The sequence below is a fragment of the Anas platyrhynchos genome, chromosome 2 (genome assembly GCF_047663525.1).
Source record: "Anas platyrhynchos isolate ZD024472 breed Pekin duck chromosome 2, IASCAAS_PekinDuck_T2T, whole genome shotgun sequence".
NCBI classification, from domain to species: Eukaryota; Metazoa; Chordata; class Aves; order Anseriformes; family Anatidae; genus Anas; species Anas platyrhynchos.
Genome location: NC_092588.1, coordinates 69,784,041 through 69,803,065, shown reverse-complemented (window position 1 = coordinate 69,803,065; position 19,025 = coordinate 69,784,041). Strand labels below are relative to the sequence as shown.

The window sequence follows — 19,025 nt, the reverse complement described above, 5'->3', positions numbered from 1 at the left end:
GTTGTTTACTGCTTTGTAAGCTATCATCCTCCTCCAACACACTTGTGTCTGCAATTGAATACTTGCTATTTGTTCATGTCTACTAACAAATAAAATACAGAAAATAAAAACAAACGCCAGAATAGGTTTCTCCCTGACTTTCTTGGTGATGAAGTTAGACAAAAAGAAGTCGTCTTGCTTCCCTTCTCTAACTCTTGTCTTCCTCAGTTTCTCTCATCCCCAGTGATCCAGGACCTCTGACATGATTTTCTGTTTTTTTAGATACCATAAAGGAGTTTGTGGGTTTTGTTTTCTGTCCTTAGGTATTTGCTTTTTGGATTCTGTCTCTGCTGTTCTGGTTTTCCTCTTGTACAGCCTGTGTTTGGGCTCCGTTTTATTGCCTTCGCTAAGGCTGGTTTCTCATGTTAGGATTTTTTTTTATTTTTTGTTGGTTATGTTGAATGATTCTTCATATCTGCACACTTAGGTATATTAGTGTCTCCTTTCCTGCTTCCTCTCTTTGTTAAGAATTTATTCCATTTTTTTTTACACAAAGTAAAAAAAAAAAAAAAATTTTTTTTTATCACAAAAATGAAATTTGCCACAAAAGAGAACAGTCATTTCCTAAAATCCACACCACTATATACTGTGTACTCTCAAATGAATCTTCTGTTTCTGTTTTTCAACCTTAGGGAGAGGAAGAAGATTAACCCAATGCTGTCACTTTTAAAAAAATTTTAGGTCTAAGGGCATGCAAAATTGAGCAAAGTCTTTCAGTCTGTGGTTTGCTGATCTAGTGGCCCTGCCCAAAGCGGATGAAATTCTGAAAAGGCCAGACAAAATCACATTAAGAGAAATTATAGCCTTAACCTTCTGCGTGACGCCCAAGGTCTCCCTTCTTGGGATGTTCCTACATGTGTTATACCACTGATGGATTACTGTAACAAGCTCTATTCCCACTTGATCTTAGCTGCCACAAATCAAAGTGTTAGGACATGGAAGCCATCCAAGCTGCCCTCTTCAAGCAAATGTTCACAGAGTAGGCAAAATCTTGGTTTAGGAAAGCTGACAGGAAAGGAGAACTAATATTTCACTGTGGATTAGGCTGTATTTTGAGCTCCATTTTGTCTACAAACATCTTTCAGAAGCCACAAAGGCTAAACAATTTCCATGCTGTAGATAAACAGAGATGCCCCTTCTCCTGATGTGCACATCATATGAGAATTTCCTGAGCCTTAGTTCCAAAAAAAGCCAAAAAAAAAAAAAAAAAAAAAGACCGGCTCACCCAAAAGTAGATAGGCCAGAAAAAAAATAAAATGGTACAAAAGTATTCATAGTTGTATAAAAGTATCTAGGGTCATGCAGGACTACTGTTTGTTTAGGATCCCATGTTTATAAGCACTTACATATTTGTTCTTTCTACATACTTTAATTTGATCTTTTTATTTTTTCCAATGGTATTGAACTAGAATTGATATACCTAACACAGAAGCAGACACCAGGTGTCTGCAGTTGAACTCAGGGCTGTTTCTAGCAGTTTGCTTACCAGTGTGGTAGGGGAGGGAGAGGGGATTGCATCAGCACTAGTGTCTTCTGTTACTGAATGAAAAAGTATTCTTATTTAAAATGTTTTTCTTCTTTTTGATCCCCTTGAATAATTTTCCCCATGCATCCAGAAGCTAGCCAGCTACATAGGAATTGTCCTCCTTCCCTCAATTTTAATTTACTTTTAATTAAAATACCAATTTTCTGGCTGTTTTTTTTTTTTATCTCCTTCAGCAAGGTGCATGGTTTGTTACAGGTACCAGGCAAGGGAGAAGAAGGCAGCTTTAAGAGCAAGCAGGAGGAAATTATAACATCACAGGGACGTGGGACAAGGCTCGCTGGCAGAAAATAATTTAGGATTAGACTAAGCAGGGGAGGAGGAGGTCTGCAGCTGCCCCAGGGACTCAGTGTGGATGTGTGGGGAGAAAGGAGGTGATTGCAGCAGAAGTGCTCCTCTGGAATCTGCTTGATACCCTGGGAAGCAGAGAAAGGAAAAAAAAAAAATAGGGAAGTTCGTGCCTGCCTCCTGCTCTGCTTCAGCAGGGCTTCTCTTGTCTTGCTTGACAGAAGGTATTTCTCTGCAATTATCATTCGAGTATGCCTTCCCTACGTTTCTTCAAACAAAAACAAATGCCAAAAGTCATATTATTTTCCATGGAAGGAAGCTTGCTTGGGGGTGAGGGCACGAGGTTTCTTAGGCTGGGTCATTCCTCACGGTGCCAGCTGCAAGGACGGCTGCTGCTGCTCCAGCTCCAGGCATGGGTTAGCAGAGCAAGGGGAGAGGCAGAGCAGGGGGAGGCAGACTGGGGCGAGGGGGAAAGAGCTCCAGTGGCAAATGAGACTTACAGATTTGGTCTGAGAGAGAACAAATTCAGTTTTGCAGGTGCCTGACGGCATTGTGGTGTTTGAGTAATATTTCAGGTGAAATGACCCAAGTAGTGTTGTAGATGCCGTAACACCAAGTGACCTACAACACTGCTTACTGGTGTTACTTCCCTTCCTCCCAGACAGTGTAGACTTTCATAAAGCATTTGCAAGTAGATCCCATATTAGTGTGTTTATTGTAGATTGTTTGAGGATCTAAAATGTAGTGGAAAGGTTTGTACTGTATAGGTTTATCTGATCGTACCTCAATAAGCACATATGATCTTTAATTTTTAATCAGGGGACTGATTCAGGTTTAATCATTTCCAAAACTATTCGGGCAGGATGCCAACTCTTACCCTAGAACCAGAAATGTATGGACAGAAATTCCTTTATACTTTGGTTTTGCAACCTGGCATCTACTTCACTTACAATGTGACCAACAGGGCGCAGGTTGCGCTGATGTTGGTCTTGGGATAATTCTTGTGACATCCAGTGAAGCAAGCCAGTGTGGAAATACTGGAATAGACAGACTCGAATGTATGCCACAGAAGGTCGCTGCACTCAGATGACAGTGTATTTGCAAGGAGCAATTCTCAGAATTTCCTCTGGCACTGAACCAGCTCAGGAAAAGAGGAAGATTTCATGTTCCCTGCCAGAACTCATCCCTGTAATAATGTGAGAGTGAATGGTTTGACCCTAAGTTATAAACAGCTCAAGCTCAGCTGTGGTCCACTGTAGAAACTATCTTGAACTTTGAAGAAAGAAAGATTTTGTCTATGATTATGTGCATCTTTCTAGTACCCATGATAAAATAGTTGCCATTTTATTGTGAATTTAAGGCAACATTTGTTACTGGGAAGGTATCGGTATATTGTTTGTTTTTTCTTTGATCCAGGTGTAAAGTTTTTGACCCTATACAAGGGCTGAATATTAATAGAGGAATACTTTAATCAGATGTAGCACTGGTGATTTTAGTAGAGTTCTGTACTCTCAGTAGCAGCAAGCTTAGCCCAGAGAATAGAAGAGATTTAGCTGGAAATGTGTGCAGAGCGCATACCAGATGAAGAAATTCTAAAGGAAAACAACCTGTTCCCTCACAACCTGTTCTCTCACAATTGTAAATGGAGAGGAGCCCATCAGGAGAAAGGAGGAACATATCAGCTATATCCTACAAGCATTTAGAAAGTTGTTTTTTTCTAAATTTATAAATCAAAAAAACATCCGGTGTCTGAAAGGAGAGTCATTTTTATTTTGCATAGCAGCCTAAGACCTCTGTTTCTTTCTCCTGAGATAAAAATGAGATTTATTTTTGAAGTTTTAGCAGAAGATAATAGTAAGTAAGACCAGCAAGCTTCGTATCTTTTCCATATGTGTGTAGTGAGTTGTGGAGGAAGAAGAAGATGTTTCCACCTTCCTCAAAATCCTGGGGGCTGGGCACAACATCATATGCTGCTGTCTAAGGAGCAAGCTGTAAAGGCCATTTCAGATTACTGTTTCCTTTTATTCAGTGGAGTATACTCATAAAATAATACCATAACAGTTCTTGTCTGACTGCCTCCTGTTCTGAGGTCACCTGGAGCTGCAATGTGGTGCGAAGCTCACCTAAATTCCTTCTTAGTCACAGCTGCAGGCAAGAATTAGTGCACCTTTCCCTTCAAGAAAGAACGAACAAAAAACAAATCAAACCGCAAACTACATGTCCCTGAGATCATTTCTTGCTATTATAAGGTATTTGTATTTGTAATCCTTCCATTGTTAGAAGACACCCCAAACAGAACAACAATAATAGTTAAATTGACAAGAAAAAGAAGATTACAATGATATTGCTGAACACTGTGATTGCTTTTAAAAAGTTGTTTACAGTTACTGATCTAGGTTTGGACCACTGTGCTAATCTTTCATGGTCCATTAAGATGAGGCTAAAGTATTGCTTTGCAAAAGGATTTGTATTTTCCACTGATACGAGTACCTGCTGTTTTATGATAGAAATGTGCATAAAATAGAGAGGTTTGTTGGTCACATACTGATCGGATTGATGCTGCTCAGAATAAACTAAAAGTTTATTCATTGTCCCTGCCACATTTGGATTCACAGTGAAGAGAGAAAAATGGCATTTGAGATGTCATGCAGGTAGTACTCTAAAGCTGCTTTTCTCGTGTGTGCTTTAGATATACCATCTATGGAGAGCAGCAATGTGTTTATCATCAACAATGAAAATACTGACCTGGAAGGGACTTTTTTTATTTTTTATTTTCAAAAGCATATGCGTTGATATGCTAAAGAAAACAAAAACCCCACAGCTGCTCTACCTCCAGGGCTTTTTTGAATAGCAGAATGGATCAAAGGATGTTTTTATTTCCTTATGAAGAGGAAAAAGTCACCACTTTATAAATCATGGCAAGACCAAATACAATCAATACCAGGAGGTTTGTAATCATAATGCACTTCTCATGGCTATACTTAGAGTAGGTCTCAACACTGGGTACTGCATACAGCTGAAAACTTCATTCTGTGATGTATAACCAACGGAGGTTGGAACCAATATCAGGAATTTTGGACTTCAAATAAAAAGAAGAAAAATCATGTTGAGACTTACTTCCATTGGATATTGATCTCAGCTGAAAAGACTTTACCCCAAACCTCTGCAGAATTGTAATAGTTGGTATCCAAGGCTCATTTCTTTTGCAGCCATTAATAGCTTTTAGCACAGATAGGAAAATTCACCTCCTTTCAAGCACAGTCACTCATGCTGGAGTGAACTAAAACCTGTCTCTGTCACTGATTTTCATTTAGCATTAAGGAATTAACTGGAGTACTGGATCATAACATCGCAAACTACTGTGTTTGGAATCTGACGGCTAAATCTGTGTTTTATTGCTTGAGTTCATCTGAACTGTGAAGTGGTATTATAAAATAAATTTTTCCTTTCTTGGAGTTTTAGAACACACTGGGCAGTTTTATTTTTCATGTGGTTTTTTTTGTGTTCATATACTTATGTGCTGTGGAAGGGTTTTTAAAGCACTTCGTCCAGTTGCTAGTAACATATCCTAAATGCCTTCTCTAGACTACTATGATTTGAAAACCTTTTTTGGTTGATGAGTAAAGGAGAACCTCTCTTTCACCTTCAGTGGAACGTGTTGGCCTCTGTCCTGATCAACATTACTGTAGGATGCAATAATTTATTTTAACTGCATTGACGGATTTTCAAAACCATCATATAATCTTGTTAGAAAATTCATAATGTATATCAAGGGATGAAAGTTAGTACTGAAATCACTAAATAACACTTCCTTTGAGTAGAGATTTAAATCCTGGCCCATGAATTTTGTGATCAGAAGTAGATCATCTATTAACAAGTCAGTGCACAGCTAGGGAATATATCCAAGTGCTTCCTAAATTGGCAAAGTGTTGGCTGGATACTACAGTGAGCAGCAAGCATGGAATAAAAAGCTATGAGTAGTAGAGAAAAGGATTAAGGAAAAGTGAGAGAAAGTTTTTGTTGCCTCAACAGAAATAATTGGGTCATGCAATTGCTTGATGTAGCTATGAAGATTTTAGCAAGGGAAAAAGCACATCACAGTATTTTATTGTCCTTTCTTCAGGTCCTAGGCCTCCAAGACAAAATAAACAGAAAGATATAGACAAAGTAAAACAGAAAGGGGCATTTCTTAATTATTTAGCAGTAATTAATAATGTGAATTAATATTGTTCTGCCACTAGAGTGACCCTGTCTTACACATGAGTTGCACTGTTCAGATATCCAAAGATACTGTGATAGCATTTTGAGTAAAGTGTTATATTTTCTATTATTTTCTCTTTTTAAGGTTGACTTTGAACAACTCCAGGAAAACTTGTGTCAGATGGAAAGAAGGTGCAAAGCGTCATGGGATCACCTTAAGGCTATAGCAAAGCATGAGATGAAGCCAACTCTAAAGCAAAAGATGTCTGAGTTCCTGAAGGACTGTGCAGAAAGAATCATAATCCTGAAGATTGTTCATAGAAGAATAATTAACAGGTAAAGAATTTAACTGGTGACAGTACTTGATGATATGTACTTTGCTAAAAATATAAATTATGACATAACACGATATTTTTAAGTGTGTATAGGTACATATTCCAGCAAGTACGTCTACCAGGATGTATATGGTGCATATGTTCTCATTCACACCTGTTCAAGAAATATTCTTACTCAAGGAAGTTTCTGTATTTCCTATAAAAAGAATTAATAATCCAGGCAATCATTTGTTCTCATGTTGCAATAATTGGGCCTTTGAACTCCTAACCCCTTAAAGCTAGCATCTTTGTGACTAAGTTGCTATATTTTTTGTCCTTCCCTGAATACTTTTTAGAGGGATTGGTTTGCTGTCTGGTTAACAAGAATATGCCGTGGCAAAATATTGAAGTTCTGATGATAAATTTGTCATACGTGGAAGCTGAAAGGGGTCATGTACAGTGAGTTTTGTAAGCAGCACCACCCCTGTCTGCAAGATCTATGACTACTTCTTTTATGCCTAAACAGTAGGAGACAGATTTAAGATTCCTTTCTTTAGGACTTGCCCTTGGATTTAGTTTTATCCAATGAAATTAGCCGTAATTGCAGTGTTCTGAAATGTACTTACTCATGATAATTCTGTATAAACCTAAACTTTTTTTTTCACATACACATATGTGAAAGCCATCGGATTAATGTAGCTATGTTTCTTCAGTTTATTAATGAAATGTTGAGAGATTTTCCAACTACTGAAGAATTTCCAAATTACTTTGGTCAAAATTAGGATCTGCATTCCAAATGACCCCAAATTTGTTGATATACAACTGAGAAGTTAATTCAGTACTTCCGTTTTTGCAATGACCTCTTTTTCATGCTATAATTAAGCAGAAATCCCAATTGCAGGAGAAGGGAAGTGAATTCACCAATTTACTGTAGTGTTTATCGTATGCATTGTATAAGTAAGAAAAATACTAACTTTTTCCTGTTAAGTGCTGCAGAACTTCTGTAGACTTATCCAAAAATGTCTCTGTTTAAATGCATCTTTCTAGGATTAGGAAAATTTTTATCATCAAGGATATGGATGCTGTTAAAAGGGATTCACATGCATTTTTAAACACTCAGTGTGCTATTTTTGATCATGCAAAATAGAAGCAATAGTAAAAGTTGCAAATAGTGCAGAAGCTATGAATGCCACAGAAGCAGTAAAATTGTGAATTGAGAGTATCCCAAAATAAATTACTTGGAAGATAATATAATTTTATGGTCATTTTTGTGAACGAGAAATTCTTTTCTTCTTGTGTTTGCTAGCCTGTAAATCTGCATTCTTCTTGTCTAGACTTTTCCCAACATCCTAGCAGCCTCTTTGAAGTTGCTTAATACAAATAAATAGGATTGAAACTTAATAAATATTTTTTTTCTATAACTGAAATGAAATTGGTCATTCACATTCCAAATTAATCATATAAAGTAGATAGAGTTCCATAAGCGTCTTATCTCCTGCATCAGCCTGGGAAAATGGACTGGGATGAAGTTATCATAGACTAGGCTTTCATGTTTTTAATTATAAACCATGCCAATGTTACGCAAAAAATCCATGAAAATTTTGTAGCACAAAAAAAATATGGGAGTTAATAAAGTAATAAATGGATGCAGTGAAATGTTTTGTTTTGTTTTCCTATAAATGATCGATAAAGATTTTTCCCCTTTGCATTCATTAACTCATTGTTTTCCAGGTTTCACTCATTCTTGTTATTTATGGGCCATCCTCCCTATGCAATACGCGAAGTCAACATCAATAAGTTCTGCAAAATTATTAGTGAATTTGCTCTGGAGTACCGCACCACCAGGGAACGAGTCCTGCAGCAAAAACAGAAACGAGCTAACCACAGGGAAAGAAACAAGACCAGAGGGAAAATGATCACAGATGTAAGTGGCAAAATATATGTCCCACAGCACCAATTTTTAAAACAGTCTTTCACTGGATGTCTTATATGAATTGTCGTTAATCTTAATTTTTATTATTAACGAGTTCTTCTGCTGTAAATAGTGGCCTCTGTTCTTCTAAAAGACAAAACTTGCAAGTCCTTGAGTATAGGTATGTTTTTCTTCATGCTAATTTATAGAATGAGAACAAAGCAAGATTATGCATCCAGAAAGACCATCTCTTTGTTGCACAGACAATGCAGAGAATCTCTGGTAGTCACTGGAATCTGTGTGTACCTAATAAGACAAGAATATAAAAAGGAAGATTAATACTGGAAAATTAGGATTCTAGTTGAGGACATGTGCACGTCATGAATGATGAACCATTGTAACCATTTAAGTGGTTACAAGTGAATTTAAAAAGTTGTTTTTTTCCTTTATCTTTGAATATTTTAATATACACTCTTTAGTGTTAGTATTTTACATATTATTACGTGTGTAGATACCTTTATATTCACACTTATGGGTGTTTTCTTCTGATCTTTAAAGCACAAAACAGCCTATTTTATGGGAACAAAATACTTCGGGGTTCTGAAAGAGCTGACACATTAATGTTCACAGTACGTGTTACTCTTCAAACTTTGCTGATAGTATTCCTGCATACTGATAAATTAAAATAAGATTAGTTTTCTCAGCATAGTAAGCTTTAAAATCCCCTTGACTTTTTAATCTTTTTTTTTTTTAAGTTGATGTAGTTCGACTCAATCCAAATAAAGTTCTAAGAAGTGCCAGTACTTAATAAAAGTTTCCATCTGTCTCAAAATCCAAATCTGGAGTCTCGATTAGATGAGAGTATATCATTGCATATGAAGCTATCCCTACTTATAGCATGAAAAGTCCTAAGCTGATTTCACTTTTATGAGTCCTGAAACTTAAGTTGAAAAATTTGTATGTGTTGAGATTGATATAAATTAAGATCGTTATTAATTCATTGACTCAAAGTCATTTGTAGATCTTTCCTGGCAATACCCTCTTTAAATCTGGATATCTGCCTCATTTACAGTGAATGTTAAACCTGTGCTATTATCTCAAAACGTTTTCCTTGTGGTCTTCCTTGGGAAAGGAAGGGGCTGTGTTTTTACTCAAAGGATATAATATAGTCAGGCAAATTTTCAAAACTACCACTGAAGAACTGACATTATTTTATTCAATTGCTTCCCAGTTTTTCTACAGTATTCTAGAGGACCTAAAAGATAGCATTAACCAGAGAGATTGGTAAATTAAATTTTTTGTTTCCTGAGGTAGCTTGAATACTTTTTACTAGTTTAAACAATACAAAGATATGAAGGAGTTCCTGTTTTCCTAGTATATGACATAGTGTTTCTGTCTTATTTGGTTGTGGTATGACTGAGAAGCTTCTCTAAGTCCTGCAGAAAATGTGAGAGAAAAAGGAAATCTGACGCTTGGAACCTGGATTGAGGAAGCAGAGAAGGGACCCTTTAAAACAGGAAAAGGATGAGGGTTGATAGGTAGTCAGTAATGAGTGAGGCCAGGATGATGGTTGTTTGCTGAAAATGTAAGAAAAGAGGTAGTTAGGCCTCTCCCAGAAACAAATACTATTGGGAGATGTCATTTGTTCAGCTCAAAACAGTGTTGAGATTTGACAAGAATTAAATGCCATCTGACAGCTGGTATTCCACCTAAATCTTTCAGGTCCACAGAAAGGGAGCATTTTTTGCCTACTGCTATTTAATAATTATATAATGGTTTTTAAAAAAATCCATTTGGAGGGGAAAAAAAAAAAAGCGTTCTTTGAAAGTCCCCTTATAAAGATGTTCTTTAAGAGAGTTCTTCCTGTGGCCATATGGTTATTTCAGGAATTAACTAAAACTCTTTATCTGTAGCCCAGTAGTTATGGCCTCATTTACGTTTCGTTTGATTGCAGTACCTTCTGCAGTATTTCTGGTAAAACAGAAATAAAAAGTTGCATCAGACTGTTTGTCCCAGCTTCCTTTGACAGCTGCAGTAATATCTATCTCAAAGTGAGCTTCCAAGTCAGCAGGATGGAAGATATTTGTGTGTGAAGAACGGTGAAAAAAGGGAGTTTTATTGTAGCATTGTGTTGGCTGTGCTTTGTGCCTGCTTCTGATTTTCTTACTGTCTTATATCTGAATGCATCGGAGAGGGAAGGTATATCAGTAGCACACTGACAGTATGTTGAACTAGGTAGAACTGTAACACCGATGGAAGAAATTCTAGATCTTGGCATTGGAAAGAAACTCGTTGTAGAAAGTAGTGCTAATAAGAATAGTCATGCATAATCTTAACTTCTGCTTTGGGTGACCTAGAAGGCTATTTATTTAATTGGCTATTTGATGTCTATTTCACTACCCTTTTGAACGTTTCCTTGGGATCCCCTTTTCATCGCCTTATAGTATGTTGTTTTCAGGCAGAAGAAGAGGGATTTTAACAAAAACAGGAAAGGAGTGAGCCAGAACCATCCCAGTCCTCGACAGGAAGGCACATCTCGCCTATACCTCGGCCCCCTGCAGACTTGGAAGGCAGAGGGGTGCTGGCTCTTTGCATGGAGAGAGTCTGCTGGCTCCTCGCATGGAGAACTTTCATCAGCTTCAGCAACAACTCGTAGGGAATAGGGCTGAGAAACAGGCACGATGAGGAATATTTCCATTTTTATTTTAGCCTTTTACCGCAGATCTTTATGTTTATGTGTTCTTTAATAGCTGAAATGGACTGGGCACTGTCAGTTTAAATCTCGGTGAAAGTTGTCTGCAGGAGAGAGAGGGAGCAGAGGGGAAAAAGAGAAGAACAGTAAGTTGCCACAGTTTCACAGGGAAGATTGCCTGGTCTGTGTAACTTTATATCTGGCTTTAGCCAGTGATAGCAGTCACTTATTTCAGGCACACTAAAAATAACAAGCAGGCAAAAGAGGGAAGAAATGCAATTATAGATATGAGTCTGAGCTTTTTAATGATTTTTAATAATAGTAGGTAGTATAAGCATCTGTCTCACAGATTTATGAAGCTCTGCTTTTTATGATACTTGAGAGTTTCAATTCCAAAATTACTATGTAACAGAAATAATATTTTTAAATGGCAAATCCACCATATACGAATGCTAGCCTAAGGGAAAAATGGGAGGGAGAGAGAGAGAAGCTCTGCAAATTGTCCTGCAACGTCCAGTATTGGATGACAGAAGAATGGAGCAGCCTTTTTTTCTTAAAATTAGCATCTTGTGCTGACAGGAGGTATTTAGTATAGGAATATTGTTCCAGTGCTTTTTGGTAATATTACATCTGTTAAAGTTTTCCTAATTTATTAACATTTCTCAGCGTATTTTCAATGATGAAATGAAGAAAGAAAGGCAGAAGGTACACAGCTGGGTGAGAGCAGATTCCCTCCCTGAAAAAAAAGTTCGATTGATTTTTTTGCTACTTTGGGTCCTATTCTCTGTATTTACTGATTTACTGGGGGCAGATGGCTCTCCAGATGTGGAAACATGAAGGGGACCTTGAACCACTCCTCCTGAGTAGTTATGGGTGTCAAACAACAGTGGTTCTGGGTTTGAGCCCCTTCCATCCAGAGCAGGGGGAAGAGAAATGGTAATGCCCTGAGAGCCAGAGGAGTACATTGCCCTTAAGATAAGTCCCCTGCAAATTACTTTTAGGTAGACTAAACGGTCAGGAAGGCCAGGAACTGAGACTTTCCCTGTAAAGAAGAAAACACACTTTGGTTTGGAGTGCAGTCTGTAATGTGTGTATTTTGTTCTTGTACCTTTCCCTGAGTGCCTTTGCATATTTTTAAGCTTAAATCGCTCTCTTTCTGCCTTTTATTTATTAGATAGGTTTGCATATGGGTTAGAATACAAACATGTTCTTGCTTCCCTTTCTTCTCCTTTCTGTTTCTTATTCATGCCAAAAAGTAAACAGTGGCAGCCTTCAGAAGAATAGCTTTACGGTGTGACTCCCCACCCCCCGGGGGGTGGAAAAAGCAAATGGATCTTTTCATAATGCAAAGGGAAATACCTGCTGAGGTCCCTCTGCAAAATATCTGCTTGTCTTACTGTCAGTGCCACTGTGTCCAAAGCAAAATAGACATCTCACCCTTTGAATAAAACATATCCTTAAAAAGTAATGTTAATGTGCTGCACAGCACTCTCACAACTAATCTTCTTATGGAGATTGTGCTGAAACTAAGCTAAGGGCCAAAGTAAATCAGGCTTTCATTTTTAATGATGAATGTTTCTGGAACAGAATGTATCAATCCCAGACAGAAATCACAGTTGAGATGGAGATAAGGTCGAAAATATATATTAGTAACACAAGGCAGGGGAATAGAATTGATGGAATGCTACTTAAAAAAATAAAAAATAAAAAGATGCATCAAATTTCTAGGGTATGTTTACACTTTATAAACAGTCTAAATGAAAATTATGGAAATAAGGAGCCCAGATACTTGAGAAACTGCTTCACTCTGGGAACCATCTATGTGGGGTTTTGTACAACAAAAAAGAATTCCCCAGGCACTTGGGAACACAGCTCTAAATACTTTGCTACTTCCCTGTAAACTCCCAAATTCACAAACACTCCATATCCAGTAATATTTTGATATGCCCATTACATTTTATGTAATGTAACCGTCAAGGCAGTTTTACATGCCTGCTGTCACAGAGGGTAAAAGCCCTAAATGACAAAGGTTACTTGCATGTCTGTAATTTCCAGCTACTGAAAAACTTCTAGTGCGTATTCAGAGACTGCTCAGCACTTGATTTTAATACTCTGCTAAATTGGAACTTGAAGATTAAAAACAGCTTAAAAGAAAGAATTAAAGCAAGCACTTAAGTGTAGAGAAAATGAATTGCCAAGAAGCTGACCTCTACACTGGGAGAAAGGACCTCCCTGTTCTGAACAGAGCTGGCAAAAGGAGAGAGCCCTTCCTAGTGCTCTCAATTTCCACAAGGTGAAAAGCGGGCAAGCCACAGCATGACTCAAGGGAGAGAAATGGGATGGTTTAGGGATGATCTCAGTTCATAATTTCTCTAAGAAAAACCAGGAAATTCTATTTCAAACCCTGTCCTACTGACAGTGACAGTCTGTTCTGTGTACAATAGGATAGTGGCTCATTAATTAAAAGACATTAGCCAGCTGATTGTCTAAGGAATGAATTCCTTATATGTTTTGTGTTTTTATGGCCTCCTGTAACTGCATAAACAGTACCATGGTTACTCTTATTGTTGTGGTTTGGCCATGCTGTCCTTCCTAAATCTTGCTGTTTGTCCTTCTCTGCCCTGTCCTCTGTTTCCGGTGGCAGACTGATGAAGAAGAGGATGCCGAGGTATGGTTCTTTGAAAGAGCATGCCATTCCCATGTCCCCTGTGTGCTGTGACATCTAATTCCTAACTCAGATAGTATGGACTGCTCGACTCCATCTGCTCAACTGGAACTATGAACCATGACATTTTTCTCATAGCTTTTTGGCTCTATCGTTAAGAGTGTGTTTTTGCAGTCAGCTTTAACCATATGCATACCTGCTCTCTTGAACAGGGCTATCTTGATCTGAGGCCTTAATAATTTTAAGTTTCATCATTTATTTTCTTCAGTGTCTGTTCGCTAAACTGCAAAGTAGCTCTACTACCCAAAATATCAGTGAATATCTGAATATCTGAATGTTATGGGGATCATCAGTTTCATTGGGCTAAGGATTTCAATGATAATTTCATAGTCATTATTAATCCGTGTGTCCAACTATAACTATTTTATAAAGTGTTCAAAAGCATCAGGATATAGGGATGCAAAGCAAATTGTAATGGTTATCTTTGCTGTATGAAAAGTGACCAAGATACTTCAGGAACCATAGAGGTAAGCCATGGACTAGTTCATACATCTATCATAAATTGCTCCTGAAGATGATATTGAAATTTAATAAGGGAGTGAATAAATAACTTAAGAACTATCAACATTTGCTCAAGAGGTTTGGGCTTGGGCATTAATCTACATCAGTGCCTGAAAACTAAGAAGTGAAATTAAGCTTCCTGGCTATGTAGCTTCTCCCTAGTGATGGTTTATGCTGTGTAGCTTAGGCTGCAGAAAGAAAATTACAGAAATTAGACTTTTTATGCCAAAGTTTAACTAATGTGTGAATACTAACAGTTATGTGAATACTTTATCCTGTGTTGTTTTTTTTTTTCTAAGGTGATACTCATTACATTTACAACCCATTGAATATAAGTATTCTTAGTGCAAAAACTGCATGTACTTTCATGGAAGTTTCTCTCTAATTTTGGGTGGGGTTCTTTTGTTTTGTTTTGTTTTTATGTCTTTTAATTTCACATGTAATATTCTAGCACTTGCACACTCCACATCAAAATATTGCAAGCTAGTATTTTAAAAACAAAACAAACTTCTCAGTATTAAAACTCAGTATCACACTGGTATATTTAGTTTAGTGCCTTATAGGGATTAGTGTTTCGCTACTCAGCTGGCTGTCCTACCCTGAAAAGTTATCATGTTAGCATAAAATCATCCTGTCATTGATTTCTTGATGGAATATTTTCAGTTTGCAGTCTAACAACCCAGGGAGACTTGATCAAAGCTCTGAAAGTAGGCCTGAGCCTTTTCTTTCAATTTGCTGTTCTCTGAAAGAGAGGCTCTGCAGGTTTGCATCGCCGTAGCTGACTGGCTTGATACCGTCAAGTTAATAAGTAATGTTGTTTAGTATGCAGAGGAGGAACAGAGTGCAGCACGCCTCCCTTTATCTTTCCTGGATCTGTGGGAATAAGAAAGATTAAAAGAAAGAAAAAAAAAACACTTGAGTTTCTGATAAGTGATCTGACTGAAAACACTGAGGGGTATTATTATCTGTTGATGCCTGTTTGCTGGTGAGAGCCTGTCCTTTCTGCAGCTGGGGCTGTATTTCAGATGTGCTGTCGTGCTTCTGTAGATGAGAGCAGTGGGGAGAGCACCAATACTGCAGGCCGGAGGAGGAGAGCAGCCCCCACCTCCCACATCCAGCACACCGCTGCAGACCCCTGCCCTCCTTAGAAAGCCTCCATTTCTCCCGTCATCTACCTGGCTGCCTTTCCAGGGGGCTGTTTTCAGCCACCAACACAGAGCTGTCGCTCCCGGGCGCTGCGTGCGTGCGGTTAGCTCGGCCGCTGTTGTTCGCGTTGTTGTGGTGACAGCGAAGTCACGGGTGGGCCGGGGAAGCAGAGGGCAGATTCCAAAATCTCTCTAAGGTTTTGTTTGTTCTTCTAACTGCTGACTGCAATTTTTGTGTTTTGGCCATGGAATAATTTGGCTGGGTGTTTTGGGACTGGGGATTTTTTCAGCATTACTGGTGATATATTTTAAGTTTACTGTACGTATCTGCATTTTAGAGCAGCGTGAGAGCTCTCTGTGGAGCAATGCAGAGAGGCAGGAGGGAAATGTCTTGTCCCCAGACCACCCTGCCAGTCCTGCCGTGTCACAGGACGGTGATGCTACAGGAAAAAAAAAAACAATTTACTTGTGTCAGGTCTCGTGCCGTCCCTCTCAATGTCACATCTGACACACAGCCTGGGTCAAAGGTTTCAAAGCAAGCTTTTGCTTTGTACCTTGTCCTCGCAGAGAGGGGACCAAAATTACAAAGTTTGAGCTAGTGCATCCATTTTTCCTCTGATTTTGTCCATGCCCTGCTGCTGCTGTGGTGTATTTTGGCTCGTGGTGTGTGCTCTGGGAGAGGAACCACCGTTGTTGCGCTCCTTGGGGACTATCTGTACTCCCAACCCCATCCGCAAGGACAAGGATTTAGGCTTCCACCCTTGCAACTTGCAGTGTCAACGCTGGCTTTCTTGGTTAAAACAACAAATCCTCTTTCCTCCCGCAGTCCGGCAAGTTCTCCAGCACCTCGCCCCCCTCCCAGGGCCAGCCCCAGGGCCTGCAGTACGCCGAGGACGCTGCGGAGCACGAGAACATGAAGGCCGTGCTGAAGACCTCCTGTGTCGGCGGGGAGAGCACCACGGCACTGGGGGTTCGCACTCGCAGCCGGGCCAGCCGGGGTAAGTGCCAGCAGCTTCTTCTTGGCCACCTTCCTGGTGGCACGGCAGCCTCAGGGTGACCCGAGCACACATGGTGGCCCCCTGGCAGTGCCCTCACAGCAGAAAGGGTCAGAAGACCCCGGTGGTATTTCCGTGCTGGAGGTGGTGAGCTGGGGCATGGGGACGCAGAATAATAGCCCTGAAGTTTTAAGGTGTGGGTTGCAGCTGGAGGGTGTTGGGAGCACAAGCTGGCGCAAGTTGTTTCCTCTCCCCCTGTCAACTTGATTGCCCACTCACACCGCAGTTTTTATTCCTGTTTTCGTTGTGGGGCATTCATGGTTCATGTTTTCAAAATGCATTCATGATGTAGTTTTCTCCTTATTTTCAACAGAAGCAATAGAAGGTAGCAATTCAAACTGAAGAGAAAGGGCCTTGCAACATTTTAGGAATCATGGGAGAGAAAAGGGACAGGAAAAGACAATGAAGCTTTTAAAATCTCCCCTGCTAAACTGTAAAGCTACTTGATTAAGTGGGGCCTGGGGACATAAAAAAAAATCTGTGGACAGCCCTGCATCTCCTTGCTGTCCCGACAGATACCTCCTTCTCTGAGCTCCACAGTGCTCTGCTGTTTCCGATGTCAGCATGGGTAATTTCTGAAAGCTTACATGGAGGAAATGAAAACCTGAACCAATCTGCTGTTTCCAGCACCTGATACTCTAAAAGGAGGGTTCACTGGTACAGCCGTTTTTGGCAATGAACTATCTTTGCTTCTTGTCCAAGGCATGATTCACTGATACACCTCTTCAGAAGGGCAGTCTCTAAACCACTTCCTTGTTGTTAAGTCAACTGGTGAGACTGGGCTCACCAGTTCATTTTCTGTCGTCTTCCCCTCACCCCTTCCCATACAAATGCTACCTGGAAGATAGTTTTGAAATAAAGGGGAATGCACCAACATTTAAGTTGCTACTTTTCTGTTTTCATATTTCTTTTCCCTCACATCTAGATATCTTAAACTTACTTGGTTCTTTTTGATGGCACTGATACCATGGCCAGAGCATTCACCACTAAGTGTGTGTTTGTGTAGTTTATTAAGGTTTTAAACCCTGATCCTGTCTAATTTAGAGGTTTCACAGCCCCAATTTCAGAAGCAAGCCAACTAGCTGAAGTATGAAGATGGAATAATTCAAGCTGCTCTGCAACAAGCTGAACAGCTGAAGTAATCCACTGAATGCTAACGAGCAGCGTGTCCTGATAATGAGAGTCAGCTTGTGTTCCCCTGAAGAATAGCAGAGGCAGAGGAAGGGTGAGCCAGACAGAAGCTTGTCAGGAGCACTATCATAATAGAAATGCTCTTGACGAGAGCCAGGAGAAAAGCAGCAGAACAAAGTGCTAATCAAAGCTGTTGTTTATTGACATCATGGATGTGATATGGAGCGGTCTCGCCAGTAATTTTTTAGCTGTTTGCAATTCTACCACACCCACTCTTTTGCAAAGCTCACTGTCAGTGTCCTCAATACATACTTGCCTTCAAATTATTCAAAAAACAAAAAGCATGCGGAACAGGAGTCTGTAGTGAAGGAACCAAAAGATGTGTCTGACACACAGCTATGAGGAGCAAGCAGTGCCAGAGACTTGGGTTCGGAGACATGGCTCACTTGTTTGTTTGTGGTTTTAACCAAAATTGCTTATTTAGCTTTTCAGCTTGCCAATGACTCTTGCTTTTCTGCTCATAGCAGCGTACGTGCAGTTGTGCCAGGACACATACAGCTTTGTGATGAGAAGGTGAATTCTTTCTTGTGAAAAGGAAAACTAGATATGTCTAACCACATGTTTTCTCTTTTCCATATCCTCTTTGCACAAGCCTGTGATACAGATGCTTAGAAACAGATTGTTTCCTTCTTTTGGTAAAAAAGGACCTGTCCTGCTGATTTTCATCAATTCCTAACATGCACCCTGTCTTCTAGTCAATGTGTAATAGGAGCAGAGGGGAATGTGGCCACACAATACTCCAGGAATTCTCATCTCCTAGACAATCTTTAGCAGACAGTTGCCAGTTATATGGTCATGAATAAGACTCGAATGCCAAAGGGAATCAAAAGTTGTAATTGCATTTGAGCTCTCCATTCTCTGCTGATACAGCAGAGAGTCTAGGGTATTATTTAAAGATATTCTCCATTATGCAGAATCTTCTACTTTGGCTGGTTCAAAGTAGCAATGACTGGGTTGCCTTTTGCAATTCTCAAAAAATAAAAAATAAAATTGCATAACCAAAGTAACACAAAAGACTCGTGTTTTCTTTTTTCTCAATTCATTTGCTGGACTTTTCCAGGCCGTATCGGTTCGTGGAACGCTGGCAATGACGATTCACCTAATGCAACGGATGATGCAGCAGATGAGATCATGGATCGCATTGTAAAGTCTGCCACCCAAGTGCCAAGCCAGCGAGCGGTGCCTAGAGAGAGAAAGCGGTCACGAGCAAATAGGAAGTCGTGTGAGTAAATGGCTATTAAACATCTCAGAATAAGCAAGCATGCACGTTATTTATGTATCTTGGTGTATGAACTTGGCCTGTACCATGCAGACATTCATCGGTAGTAGTTTGAGAGTATACTTATGATTGGCATATATTCCTCCTACTATTGTTTCAACAGTGTTGTATGCAGTGGGTGACTCTTTTCTACGGAACTTC

The 19,025-nt window shown here is 39.4% G+C and overlaps 1 protein-coding gene across 13 annotated transcripts in view; it reads left to right on the top strand.

Annotated features, from left to right (window-relative positions):
• Positions 1-19,025, top strand: part of FHOD3 (formin homology 2 domain containing 3) — a 382,905-nt gene that overhangs the window by 343,698 nt on the left and 20,182 nt on the right. For 10 of the 13 annotated variants that reach the window (XM_027451788.3, XM_027451784.3, XM_027451783.3 and 7 more), the window contains 5 exons: positions 6,216-6,406; positions 8,116-8,308; positions 13,633-13,656; positions 16,186-16,357; positions 18,666-18,827. In XM_027451788.3, the coding sequence (XP_027307589.2) occupies positions 6,216-6,406; positions 8,116-8,308; positions 13,633-13,656; positions 16,186-16,357; positions 18,666-18,827 (742 nt within the window). The remainder of the gene's footprint in view (positions 1-6,215; positions 6,407-8,115; positions 8,309-13,632; positions 13,657-16,185; positions 16,358-18,665; positions 18,828-19,025) is intronic. The other 3 variants (XM_021276458.4, XM_021276457.4, XM_021276456.4) reach the window with 1 other exon arrangement.